Genomic DNA, 13582 nt, shown 5'->3' on the forward strand with positions numbered 1-13582 from the left:
ACCTGGCGACTTGTCCAGGGTGTACCCCGCCTTTCGCCCGTAGTCAGCTGGGATAGGCTCCAGCTTGCCTGCGACCCTGTAGAAGGATAAAGCGGCTAGAGATAATGACATGAGACACTGCCTAGTGGCCAGTGTTAGTAATTACCAGTCACACACTGCCTAGTGGCCAGTGTTAGTAATTACCAGTCCCACACCGCCTAGTGGCCAGTGTTAGTAATTACCAGTCATAGACACCGCCTAGTGGTCAGTGTTAGTAATTACCAGTCACACACCGCCTAGTGGCCAGTGTTAGTAATTACCAGTCATAGACACCGCCTAGGGCGGCATGGTGTTGTAGTGGTTAGCGCTGTCACCTCACAGCAAGACGGTCCTGGGTTCGAGCCCCGGGGCCGGCGAGGGCCTTTCTGTGCGGAGTTTGCATGTTCTCCCTGTGTCCGCGTGGGTTTCCTCCGGGTGTTCCGGTTTCCCCCACAGTCCAAAGACATGCAGGTTAGGTTAACTGGTGACTCTAAATTGACCGTAGGTGTGAATGTGAGTGTGAATGGTTGTCTGTCTATTGCCGCTTTTCCACTACAAACGCGGCTGAGTCGGGCTGAGCCGTGCCGTGCTGAGTCGGGCTGAGCGGGGCTGTTGGAGTTGCATTTCGACTACAAACGCGCTGAACCGTGCTGGCTGGAAGTGGGTGGACACATTGGGTGGAGTTAGCGAAAGTCGGTGGACGTCACGTGATGTCGTTAAGCAGCGCAAACAGTGACATCAGTGAGCTTTTAAGCGGTAGTCACAACCCGAATAGTAAACAATGAACATGGAGGACATGGAGTCGTTAGTGTTGCTGGTCTTGGTTCTGTGGCTTGTTGTCACCGACAACGCGGACAGATACTGGCAAGAGCGTATAGATGAGGCGAGGCGCATAAGGCTTCATAATTCTCGTAATTCTCCTTCTTCCGGGTTTGCGGTGTTTACAGATCCCAGCGTGCTCGCGGGGCGTGTGAGGACACTCCTCCTCACCAATCAGTGCACAGGGGAGTGTCTGCTCACGCCCCCAACCTCACTCGGCACGGTTTGGCTTGCTTCAGCCCCACTCCAAAACGGTGCGAGTTTTAGGGGCTAAGCAGGGCTGAAACGAGCTGAGTCGTGCTGGTTTTTGGTAGTCGAAACGCGAGCCGTGTCGGGCTGAAGTGAGCTGAAGCGAGCTGAAGTGAGCTGAAAAAGGGTAGTGGAAAAGGGCCATAAGTGTCAGCCCTGTGATGACCTGGCGACTTGTCCAGGGTGTACCCCGCCTTTCGCCCGTAGTCAGCTGGGATAGGCTCCAGCTTGCCTGCGACCCTGTAGAAGGATAAAGCGGCTAGAGATAATGAGATGAGATGAGATGAGATGAGATGAGATGAGATGAGATGAGATAATGAGATGAGATGAGATGAGATGAATGAGATGAGATGAGACACTGCCTAGTGGTCAGTGTTAGTAATTACCACTCGTACACACCGCCTAGTGGCCAGTGTTAGTAATTACCAGTCACACACCGCCTAGTGGTCAGTGTTAGTAATTATCAGTCATACACACCGCCTAGTGGCCAGTGTTAGTAATTACCAGTCACACACTGCCTAGTGGCTAGTGTCAGTAATTACCAGTCCCATACCGCCTAGTGGCCAGTGTTAGTAATTACCAGTCATAGACACCGCCTAGTGGTCAGTGTTAGTAATTACCAGTCACACACCGCCTAGTGGTCAGTGTTAGTAATTACCCGTCATACACACCGCCTAGTGGCCAGTGTTAGTAATTACCAGTCACACACCGCCTAGTGGTCAGTGTTAGTAATTATCAGTCATACACACCGTCTAGTGGTCAGTGTTAGTAATTACCAGTCACACACCGCCTAGTGGCCAGTGTTAGTAATTACCAGTCACACACCGCCTAGTGGCCAGTGTTAGTAATTACCAGTCACACACCGCCTAGTGGCCAGTGTTAGTAATTACCAGTCATACACACCGCCTAGTGGCCAGTGTTAGTAATTACCAGTCACACACTGCCTAGTGGCCAGTGTTAGTAATTACCAGTCATAGACACCGCCTAGTGGCCAGTGTTAGTAATTACCAGTCCCACACCGCCTAGTGGCCAGTGTTAGTAATTACCAGTCACACACCGCCTAGTGGCCAGTGTTAGGAATTACCAGTCACACACCGCCTAGTGGTCAGTGTTAGTAATTACCAATCATACACACCGCCTAGTGTCACCAACGGGCTGACATTCGCCTTTTTTTCCAGACGAGTCACAGACATGATGAGTCTGTCACCGAGAGTCACAGGCATGATGAGTCTGTCACAGAGAGCCACAGGCATGATGGAGGAAGGGAACAGACAGAGACCTGCTCTGAAGATGAACTGGTAAAGAGCATTGTATTACGAGTCCTTAAAACAACTTTACATTATTTTTAACCTCATCATAGGCTGCATGTCATCAGTAGGCTAGTAATAAGAGCATACTATCCTTTAATTAAATGTAAGTAAATTAAATAAAATTATCATTTTGGTCAGTCATAATTATCATTTTCGTCAGTCCCTCTATAAGAGGGATTTCACTGACGTCACCCGAAACCGGAAGTAAACAGACCCTGCGCCATATTGGAAGACCAACAAACTCGTGATTATGGGGAAATAACAGCAGCGGTATGTGAACCCATGAGAATAAAGTGGAGTGGCAAACGACTTAAACAAACAAATCTGAGCTGTTTTATTTATGATTTATTGGCCCAACAGTAGACTTGAAAGAAACCTGTGTGAGACTTGGCAAAAAACTGTGGATATAATGGATAAGTCTGTGCATGATCTGCGGACACTTTGAGGTAAGCAAACGCAAGAAATTCAGATTTAAAACATGCTAAATTGGCCCCAAGTTGATAACTGTATGAGGAGCAAGCCTCCCAGACTTCTACAATTTAATAATAATAATAATAATAATAATAATAATAATAATAATTTAGGATGGTTTGGGGCTTGCTCTCCCTCCTATTATATAAATAAAGCCTAATTGTTGTGTAGGCATATATCATAAATACATATGTATAATTTGGATAAATTAATCTAAATTATGGATACCTTAATAGTCACAAAAATTATTAATTTTTCAACTGAAAAGATATATTATTAAAAGATATAAATATCAACAAGATTACCTTGGCCATAACTATGTGTAGGTTATTCTTAATAACAGCTGTAATATCACGAACCAAGCCACTAACAACATAATTGTAAGCCTGTAGCCCTTTGTAGGCTTTCAAGTCATCAGCAGTGTAGGCACTGGGTGTAAACAACAAATAGTTTACAATGTCTGGGTAGCAAACAGATGGCAGAATTGGTGTCCGGTCCTCCTTATGTTTCCATTCTCCCTTGCCGCGAGTCTTATCATATGGGTCAAACCCATCAATCACAGCGAGTTTCTGCACATACCGTGCCCTTTCTGCAGCTGGTAATGTACTCACATAACCCGAATTATCAGCCATCGTGTCACTTCACTCTCGCTCGTAGTTTGTTTTATATTGTGAGTATGTATGTATGTATGTATGTATGTACTTGAGGTCTTCCAATATGGCGCCCTAACAAAATCTCGTGGTACGGTGACGTCACGTGGTAGCCCTCTATTCTTGAACGCCTCCATATTTTTGGGCCATTGATAAAGTCAATATCTTTTCTACAAAGTTCTATGTTGTTTTGAGCTATTAACCAGGGTAATGCTCCTTTCTATTGCTTTGGTAGCCATTTTTTTTGTAGCAATTTGGCATTTCTGCATTTGTTTGAAGTGTGTGTGTGTGTGTGTGTGTGTGTGTGACTAGCTCTGGTGTGACAGATTTTCATGCAATGTTTTACATGATTTTTGTATGTTGTATTGCATTACATGTTTTGCAGTTGCACATTCTGTTGTTTTGTGTTTTGCCTGATACACAATAAAAAAACAAGATATAAATGTTAACATGTTCATTGGTAATTGTATTCATCAAAACAATGTTCTAGATAAGTACATCTTTATCAATAGGCCCATATGAAATGCACTTAAAAATATTTTGGGAAGGGCTCAAATTTGGACCCCCTCAATATTTATACCATGGTTACGCCCTTGGTCAATGAAGTCAGTGATTGAACTGTGTGCAAATGATGCTTGCTGCAGTACCGTTGGCATTTTCAATCGGTTTCGTACTGGTAGCCGAGCGCTCAGATTTTAACCTGGGTGCCATGATTCAGCCGATGCCACCAAATCACAGTCGGCATGAGCTGCAGTTTTATGGAAGCGGCACGCTCCCGGTTGCCGTGGCTCAGCCGATGCTCAGTCAGACGGAGCCAATTAAAGACCTGGCCCAATTGCGGTTGCCACTATTCAGCCGATGGCGCTGGAGGTTTTACAGAAGCTGCCCGATTCTCATTGCTACTTGGGTAGTGATAAGTATTACAAATTAAGCTACACTCACACACACACCCCTGGTGTGGAAATGAAAAAAAATTAAAAAGAAGGAGAAAAAATTAAAAAAAAATCACACTGATCATAAAAAAATTAAGTTAAAAAAAGAAAGTTATGTTGAGTATGCAAACTCTTGTTCATTACATTTCATTTCATAATTGCAACCGCATGTGTTGTATTCATTGTTGCAAAACTTGTTCTGTAAATAGTTCGTTTGCTATCGTGATCAAAACCATTGATCTGAAGCTCAATGCTGATGCTGTCCTGTAAATAGTTTTCTAATCAGCAATAAATATAACAATTTCTGATCAACCCATATCAATTGCATGCTTAAAATAACATACTGGTTAAAGCCCCGCCCATTTCAAGACAACCAGCCCCACTTCCGGGTTAAATCCAGCCCACTTCTGGGTTAAATCCCGCCCACTTCATGGTATGGATACAGATACAGATAATTCATATGGTTTACAGATAATGCTGTACTCGCTCATCCCTAGTTAATACATTGCCCATTCCACAATTGTATCAAGGCATTTAAAGTCATCTGTGTCCTCTCAGATTGAGTCCAACGAAACTGAAACTGGAATGGACCTCAGTAAAAATCAGTCTCAGGTTACAGAAGATATTGATATTAGTTCATTGTACATGAGGAATCTGTGCCTGTTTTACATGCAACTCCAGGCAAAGTACCTGGTTCCATCATCAACTATTCAAATGATTGTTGAAGAAATTAATGGCCTGAATGCCATTTGTCATCAGTACACAAAAGACAAGATTAAAGAGACACTTAGAGCTAATAGTAACATGTCAGATGCTGAGCTTGATTCAGTTTTTCAGAGTCTCCAGGAAACTGATTTGCATGCTGCATGTAGCTCTCATCTCTCCACTGAACATACCAGGAGGCAGTATTTTGAGAGGAACTTTGCCTATGTGCACCCAGAAAATGTTTACCTGGGCACCAATGAACATAGAAGAGACTGTTATGCACAATACATACCCTTGCATGACACTTTAAGAGCCATTCTAAAAGATCCTGTTGTGTGGGAAGAGTGTGTGGAGTCTCAAAATCGTCCTGTTTCTGATATCATCTTAAGTGATATTTGTGATGGCTCTGTCTTCAAATCCAAAGACTTGTCTCTACAAGCAGGTGACGTAGTCCTGAAACTGATTTTGTATCAGGATGCGTTTGAAGTTGTGAACCCACTTGGGTCATCCAGGAGAAAAGATAAACTTGCCGGAGTATACTTCACACTCGCTGACTTTAAGCCATTCCATCGTTCCAGTATTGACAATATGCAGTTAGTACTGTTGTGCAAAGAGACAGACTTTAAATCCTTTGGTCAGGACAGTGTTTTCGAGATTGTTGTCAGACCTGAGACAACTTGAAGAACACGGACTCGTGACACCCTCTGGTCGTGTGGTTCGAGCAACCATAATATCTATTGCAGGTGACAATTTGGGGTCACACTGCATTGGTGGCTACACTCAGAATTTCAGCACCTCCAAGTACTTCTGCAGGTATTGTGAGGTACAAAGAGACCAACTTGAGAGTGTGAGTCAGAGCTTTCCTGTACAAACAGTTGATAACTACAAAGAAGCAGTGCAGTTATTGCAGGAGAGTGATGTGAATCATGTCAAAGGCATACATTGTGACTCCATCTTCAACACTCTGAAATATTTCCATGTATGTCAGCCAGGCCTTCCTCCATGCATAGGGCATGACTTGTTTGAGGGAGTTGTAGCCTATGACTTAGCCATTTACAGCCCTGTACGCTTAGGTTTTTCACAAGGAGCACTTGTGCTCCTAAATGAAAAAAAATAGGAGCACAGAAAAAAATTTAGGAGCACTACGAATTTCTTAAATGCCATTTTTATTATTATTAAAACATCACTTTTTTACACTTACAGAATTAAATGGGGAAGATGTAATAAGTGTAACAATTCATTTCAATTCAATTCATTCAGACAAATCATTGACCCATAACCTCCCGCACCCTCACACACACACAATGTCCCGTTCCCATATTTTGTAATCTGGCCGCCTGCTACGCTTTGCTGAGTCCATCCAGCGGTCCACAGCAGGGCTTGGATCAAAGTCTTCCAGAGATGGTCCCTCCAGGCTGATTCTCATGAGGTCCTCAGTTGTGCTCACTGCTAGGCAGCTTCGTTTGCTGTTCTTAATTGGGTTTTGTGCGGAGAAACCCCTCTCACACTGGGCAGCTGAAATGGGCAGCACCAGCATCATGTGCACCAACTCCAGTATGTTCTAGGGGGATCAAGATAGGCCTTACTTATCTCATCTATAACCATCAATAATAGGAGGGCACTGCAGCATATAAATGCTCAACAGTGTTTGCTTACCTTATAATCCTCTCTGTATGGCCCCTTGGTAAGCATGGTCTCCCACAGGCCACTGTAGTGCTTGTCTTTGAAGTGTTGACTGACCAAGATCTTCAGTCCCTGCCACTCATTCTGAACAGCTGCCAGGTCACACCCTGATCTATGGAGATTAGCAAATACCAAAAACATAATTGATTGCATTATAGTACAGCAGTGCAAAATATATTCTTACCTGCTGAGAGGCTCTCTGAAATGCGCCACCAATTCTGCCACGTCTTCATCACCAAACGTCAGAAGGCTGGCATGGTCATCAGGCCATGTGTCATGGTTGAAGACTTTGAAGGCCTGTACTGGGGTCCTGACATCAGCCCCATCGTCCAAAAGCCCACCAAACCGGTCTTTCAGTTCAGACACGCAGATGTTGATGGCTGATTCCACATGCTTCTTCAGCTGGGGGTGGGTGAAGTCAGCAAGACCTGTGAGATTCCCCTTCAGTGATATTCCCTTTGAGCGAGACAATCACACACAAAATTGTTTTAAGACAGCATGTTTCCAAAATGTTAAAATCCAAAACCTACAGTACACTAATAATAATATAGTGACTGATTCAAACACTTCTGCAGCCATGGCCAGATGCAGGGACTGTAACCAATATGCTGAAGTGTAATGTAAGTTCTGCTCTAAACATATTTCCCTAAAATCCCAACAAACTCATCCTAGTAACACACCTGGAATCTACACTCATCTTCCTCTCCATGCTGAGCAAGCATGGCCTGGATCTTCTCGAGCATGCCTCCTGATTTTGCCCTGGACTTAAATGCTTCCAGTCTGGTCACAGTCTTCAGCTCTGACGTTGCTTGGGGGAGGATCAGGTCTTTTCTCTGCAGGGTCAGGCTAAATGAAGACAGCTCCTCGAAGACGTCAGCGAGAAAATGGCAGAATACACAAAAAAGTGCACTCTCCATCCCTCTCTTTACCTATGTGGTAGTGAGTAGATCAATACAAGTAGGCCCTATGTATTCCTAGCCACTCCCTAATCTGCCAAGCATTAAAGTCTGAAATCAATTTTTTAGTTTCATGTACTGTCTAGGACTCACCTGCTTTGCCCGTCCTTGAATCTCCACTGATCCTGCAACAGCCAGGTGCTCCATGTGCTGCAGAACAATGGAGTACTGGCCATGGCCTGTGGCAAGGTCAGTATCTGTTCCATATCGCAGGAACACTTTGAGGGTTCTGTGGACATGAGGAATCCAGCGTGTCCCCTTGACGGTAGACGGTGTGCAGACCTTCACACCAAGCTCTTGCCCTAGTTGATGGAGCTCTCTCTTGGATTTTCCACTGAAGTGGTAGGTCTTCCACACGAGATGCAGGAGATCGTACACCTGGCACACCATTGGTTCCTTCTTCTGCAGGGTCAGGATTGCCAACTCTAGTCTGTGAAGGCAAAAATAGTTAAAAACAACCTTTTTCTTCCCCTCTGTGTTACAAAAGTAGCTTGTGTGTCTGTGTTGCTCACAAATGTGTGTGTGCATTCATTACATTATTATCATGCAGGAAAAGAGTCCCGGCAATGGAATAGATAGGTTTTTGTTAACTTCTTGAAGGATGATAGTGATGACCCTAGTTTAGTATACATTATATCTGCTACCACATAATCATAACCATATTTTTTCAGTTACAAACCTGTGTGGCATGCAGTGGATGGGGATAATATGCTCCCCTGCCTCTCTTTGGAGGAGAGCAATCACTCCTCCACGGTGGCCCATATTCACTGAGGCACCATCTGCCCCAAAGCTGATGAGCTTCGCCAACCACGACCCCCCATTGTCCTCGGGGTAAACTGCACTGAATGCAGCCTTGGTTGCATCCAGAACACCTTGAAGGACAACACAAAAACATGAAAAACAAACAAGAGATTGAGTGAATTATGCATTTATGAAACTGTACAAAAATGAAGGTTTCTTTCTAGCTGCTGGATTGACCACTTACCAATGGCATGGGAGTGTTCAAGAGCCTGTTGGCCAACCAGTAGAGTGACTGGTTTCCCACCCTCCACCAGACACACATAGACAATCTCGCACTCAGTGTTTGATATGTCAGTGTCTCCATCGATGAGGACTGCAAGGTACTTTGCTGTTCTCAGCTGAGCAGTTAGGCTCTCTTTCAAGAGATCAGCAATTTGTCCAATCATTTCCGCACATCTGTATGAATAAGAATACTGTCGTAAAGTGCTTGTAGTTCATGCAGTCACATAACATGACTGACAATTTGTTCCAAACATTTGTTGCAGCCCTATCATTATACGAAGAATATTAAAATAAACTCTAAAAACTAACATTCAAAATTCTGCATGGTAATAATTCTTAATATAACTTCATAAAAAATACAAAAAATCGAATTAAACACACTGCTGACAACTTAATGCTGATACCTACTAGGGATGGGCAGTCAGAAAAGACACACAATAACCTACAAAATAAAACAGACTACCACTGCTGTGTGCACTTCACCCCGACTGGGCCCGTGGTGGTCATGGCCCAGAGTATCCCTAGCTGGCAACAATGTATAATGCCCGCTGTCAATGGTAACGGGAATTTTCACAGCAGAATCATGCCAGCGTATCACTTCGTAAGTAGAACAGTCAGCCTACACAAACTGTCTATCGTCATATCGTTAACATAGATGTGGCCAGTCCTTGCACGCAGGTGGGGGAAATTAAGTAGCCTACTAATGCGAACATCATTTGAATTGAAAAAGTTGAAAACGATCATGACATTGCCTCGTAATTAAACTGAAGGCTGAAACGTCAAATAAAATTAATCATAAACTTTTTGTATATGTTTTCTCATGTTCACAAGTAGCCGTATTGTAAGGGAGATAACGTATAGTCCGCGGGCGACAATAGGAAAATATTTCTCTCCGGCGTCGGGATGCTGTTCGTCCTGACGGGAATTTTTTTTCCTATAGGCTAGTCGCCCTTGGACAATACATTATCCCTTACATAATAATGATCATTATAAAATACAATATTACCTCACGTGGTTGTCGTAAGTTGGGTTCACATCAATGCCATTCTTCTTGTGCAGGGTGATAAGTGGCCCAAATCTCACAAACGGCTCTTCCTCCTTGGCGATGAAGTAGGCAATGTTCATTTTGATCTTGAGCTGTCTCATTGCCTCCATCTCCGAAATCTTCACCTGTCTAACCAGGGCTGCGTCCACCGTCGAGCCTTTGTTCTGTCGAATTAAATAACCGTCTCTGCAGGCGATGTGCCGTTTAGATATGTTGTGTTTCGTGAGACTGTCTTTTTTAAAGTGCTGGTTTCCAGTCACAAATGCCGAATTCCCTGCTTGCTTCTGCCCTTTACAGTATTTGCAGTACATTAGCTCGTTTTCAAAAACTAGCCATGGAAAAAGCTTGATCCAGTCAGCCTGAAACTTGTAAACCTTACTGTTTACACCACTGCCGGTAGTAGCACTACTATCCCTCACTGTTGTCGTATCCATTTCTTCTCTCACGATATCCTCCTCTCCCTCCTCGGATCTCACACGAGTTCTTTGAAAATACGACGATATTTGATTTTGTAACATTTTTAGATTTACGATACTGACGCTGAGTGAACAAATGTAGCACTTTCCCCTGAGACGATGAAAAGGTTAGAACGTTGAGAGTCTTTGCTTTCCCGCCGCTCAACAGAAATGCGAGGCGTCATCGCACGTCAAGACGTGTTCCAACAGTTCTGATTGGTAGGGTATGAAAACTAGAAATAAGACCACACTTTGTTTGTTATTATTTTAGGGGCAAAATGCGAATGAAATGGCTGAAATCGGTTCTCGCATGTGTGCTCCCATTCTGTTTTTCCTACTCGCACCAATCTATTTTTAGTCGCATATGCGAGTAAAATGGTCACACTGTACAGCCTTGGCCATTTACCTGCGCTACTTCATAAAAGTCAAACATTGGCTCATGGCTTTAAATCTAACTTTTAATTCCAAATACACGTTGGATATGCAGCTGTGGGTGTGTGTGGGTGTGTCTGACATCATTGCAGGCCTTGGCGCCGTCCAGACACATCTCTGATCAATAATACACATTTCATATCAAAATTAAGCAGAATGTTCTAAATGGAATTTTTAAACAATGTCATGAGACAGAAGGTCATTTTAACTGAACAGAATAAATCCTTACAATTTTGTCACAAAATAAATTACTGCCTTCTTGGTCAAGAATAAATACTTACAATTATTTATAAATAAAGGAATAAAATCTTAGTGTGTAGTTTTTGTTGAGTCATTGTCAACTCTCTTGACTTGTGACACTAGCCTACCAACAGTGATGGATTACAGTGTACTTACTACTAGATTAGATACTGCAAGGTAAGGATTGACTCACTGGTCAGAACAATAAGTGAAAACTATATATGAATGATATTGACTGACATGAATGTGTCCTTTTGTTAATTCAGGTTCACCCTCAGTTATGAGAGAGGATGATTCCTCCTCATTACTTACCAGTGAAATTGAAGAGGTGAGCACTGGTGAAGAATCATTTGTGTGTGTGACACTGATGATATCGACACCACGCCGAAGTCCACTGCTACAAGGAGCCCAGTCTCAGTCACAGCCATGAGAAGTCAAGCCTCACCTACTACTTCAGAGAGTGGCTCCTCACTTTTAGCTGGAGAAGATAGTAGCTGGCATTACAGCTTTGAAATACCCTGGAATAAGATGCCCTCAAATACAAGAAGGGTGTTGGATACTGAGAAGAGACTGACTGCAGCAGAGAGAAGGGAGATTATTAGGATTGTCACTGCTGAAATACTGACTGTATGCAAGAAACCTGGAAAGAGGCACATCACTGAAATTTCAAGGGAAATGGTAATTCACTCCCCAAAATCCTTCCGAGATGAGATTGAGGGCCAGGTTGTCGGCACTGGGCATGACTCACTTGTGAAACAGTTCATATCTCGGATTGATAACTATAGACGACTCCAAGCTCCTGCCCAGAAAAGGCTTTCTGAAAGTGACACTCCTGACAATGCAAAAAAAGCATGCAAAGATGCATATGGCTGCATTAATCCTGACCCAGAGCTTCCTGCTGGTGAAACAAAAGATAAGCAAAAACAAGAACTAATGATGTTCAAAGACAAAGATGCAAAGAAAATAGAAAGACTGATGGTTGATGTTTCCCTCACAGAGGAGAGACATACTGTCAGGACTGAAGGAGACAGAAGAGATCCTTAAGGAATGGCCTTTCCTCTGCCAGGAAATTGGAATGAGGCTTCATTTCAGAGAACTAACAGGTGTCCAGATTGATGACAGCTTTGAAGAGTCCACAGCCACCAAGTTCAGAAGAATCCTGCAGTATTTTCAGTTTATTCAAACTGAGCCGTCCAGCAGAGCAGGCACTATTCTGAACCAAGCCCTGGCAGGAGGTGATGAAACTTGTGCAGCTGTACTGATGCTTCTTGTCCATTTTAAAGAGCAGGAAGACAAGATGTTAGTAAATGTCGATGACGCCGCCATTGCGACTGATGTGGACACCACCAGGCTACCATGGACACCCTGCATTGTGGTCTGTGGTAGGTGTGCCAAAAAATAATGTTATGACTTAATATCTTTGTTTACACATATGGAGGAGTGCACCATACACTGCAAAACATGTTTAGAGCTGGAGAAATCATTTTACATAACTTACATTTTTTTTTTTTTTTTACACTTGGCACAGTTTTTGTTTTGCAGTGTGTGGAACACAGCTCCTGGCTTAGTTAACCATTAGGGATCCATAAACATGTAGCAAACTATTTACTGGCTATGGTAATAATACTTTCGCACTGTTTTCAGGTAATAGCCCACTCACTGCCAAGATGTTCATGGTTGCTGTGGACCAGGTCATAGTCAACGAACAGCTTCACCAAAGCATTCCAGATGTTCTGCTCATATTACCTGCACAACATTGACTACCCAGTGGAACTTGCCGCTACTCTGGAGTTCTTGCAGAGGTACACTTTCAGAATGCATGCACACGCTGCTTTACAGGTAGATAATGTAGAATTTGCCAGTTGCTGTTTGTAAACACACAGCATTCAAACCTAGCAACTCCTCCCCAGCTCATAACTCTGACATGCGTATCTCAAGGAAATTGAATTGAATGCAACTGGACTTGGTTATAGGTCTTTGAAGACTTCTTCGTCAGTTCATGGTCGTCTGACTAGGCTGGATTAGACTAGGACTAGTCCTAGGTGAAACGTCTTCAAAGACATATAACCAAGTCCAGTTGCGTTCAATTAAATTTCCTCGTGATAACTATGACCTGGCTGAATGAGAATATTCACAGGCTCTGAGACATGCGGTACGTATACATACTGCTCAAGTTAGGAGTCTCAGTGCATTTCTACTCTCAACCCCCTCTAATGATTGGAAATTGCATAGTGTAGCTTTGTGAAAACGTATTAACTTTGTATCTAAAGATGCTGTTTCACTGGCTTTAATGCCAACATTAGTTTTCTCTGAATGGTTTGTGTTAAATGTTTTTCCAACAGATGCATCTTCAGAATCAACCCAGATCAAGGGACCAAAGTCGAGCGAAAAGCAAAGGGACGTCAGTATGCTGTCAACCCAAGGGTGCTGAGCCTCATTTCCAAAATTGCCAATTTTGAATGGACAGAGTAAAAGGGTGAGATCACTACCTCACCAAACAAACACGTGTCCATGTGAATGCCAGGACCAAAGGTTTCCAAGTAGAACAGTGCATTGAAATAAGTTGATGAATGTTATTGAAGTGTTGATTCATT

The 13582-nt window shown here is 43.3% G+C and overlaps 1 protein-coding gene and 1 long non-coding RNA gene across 2 annotated transcripts; one reads left to right on the plus strand and one right to left on the minus strand.

Annotated features, from left to right (window-relative positions):
* Positions 1-2257: 2257 nt before the first annotated feature.
* Positions 2258-12789, plus strand: LOC132879670 (uncharacterized). The gene is made up of 3 exons (XR_009653863.1): positions 2258-2384; positions 11255-12370; positions 12633-12789. It is a non-coding gene; the product is annotated as an uncharacterized LOC132879670 (long non-coding RNA).
* Positions 6631-10554, minus strand: LOC132875489 (zinc finger protein 862-like). Its single transcript, XM_060912292.1, has 6 exons — positions 9823-10554; positions 8779-8990; positions 8473-8665; positions 7887-8223; positions 7022-7293; positions 6631-6949 (listed from the first exon to the last, which is right to left on the minus strand). Exons 1-6 carry the CDS (start codon positions 10377-10379, stop codon positions 6793-6795), a joined length of 1728 nt encoding a protein of 575 aa, XP_060768275.1. The 5' UTR covers positions 10380-10554; the 3' UTR covers positions 6631-6792.
* Positions 12790-13582: the final 793 nt, after the last annotated feature.

This window comes from Neoarius graeffei, chromosome 2, assembly GCF_027579695.1.
Source record: "Neoarius graeffei isolate fNeoGra1 chromosome 2, fNeoGra1.pri, whole genome shotgun sequence".
Taxonomy (NCBI): Eukaryota; Metazoa; Chordata; class Actinopteri; order Siluriformes; family Ariidae; genus Neoarius; species Neoarius graeffei.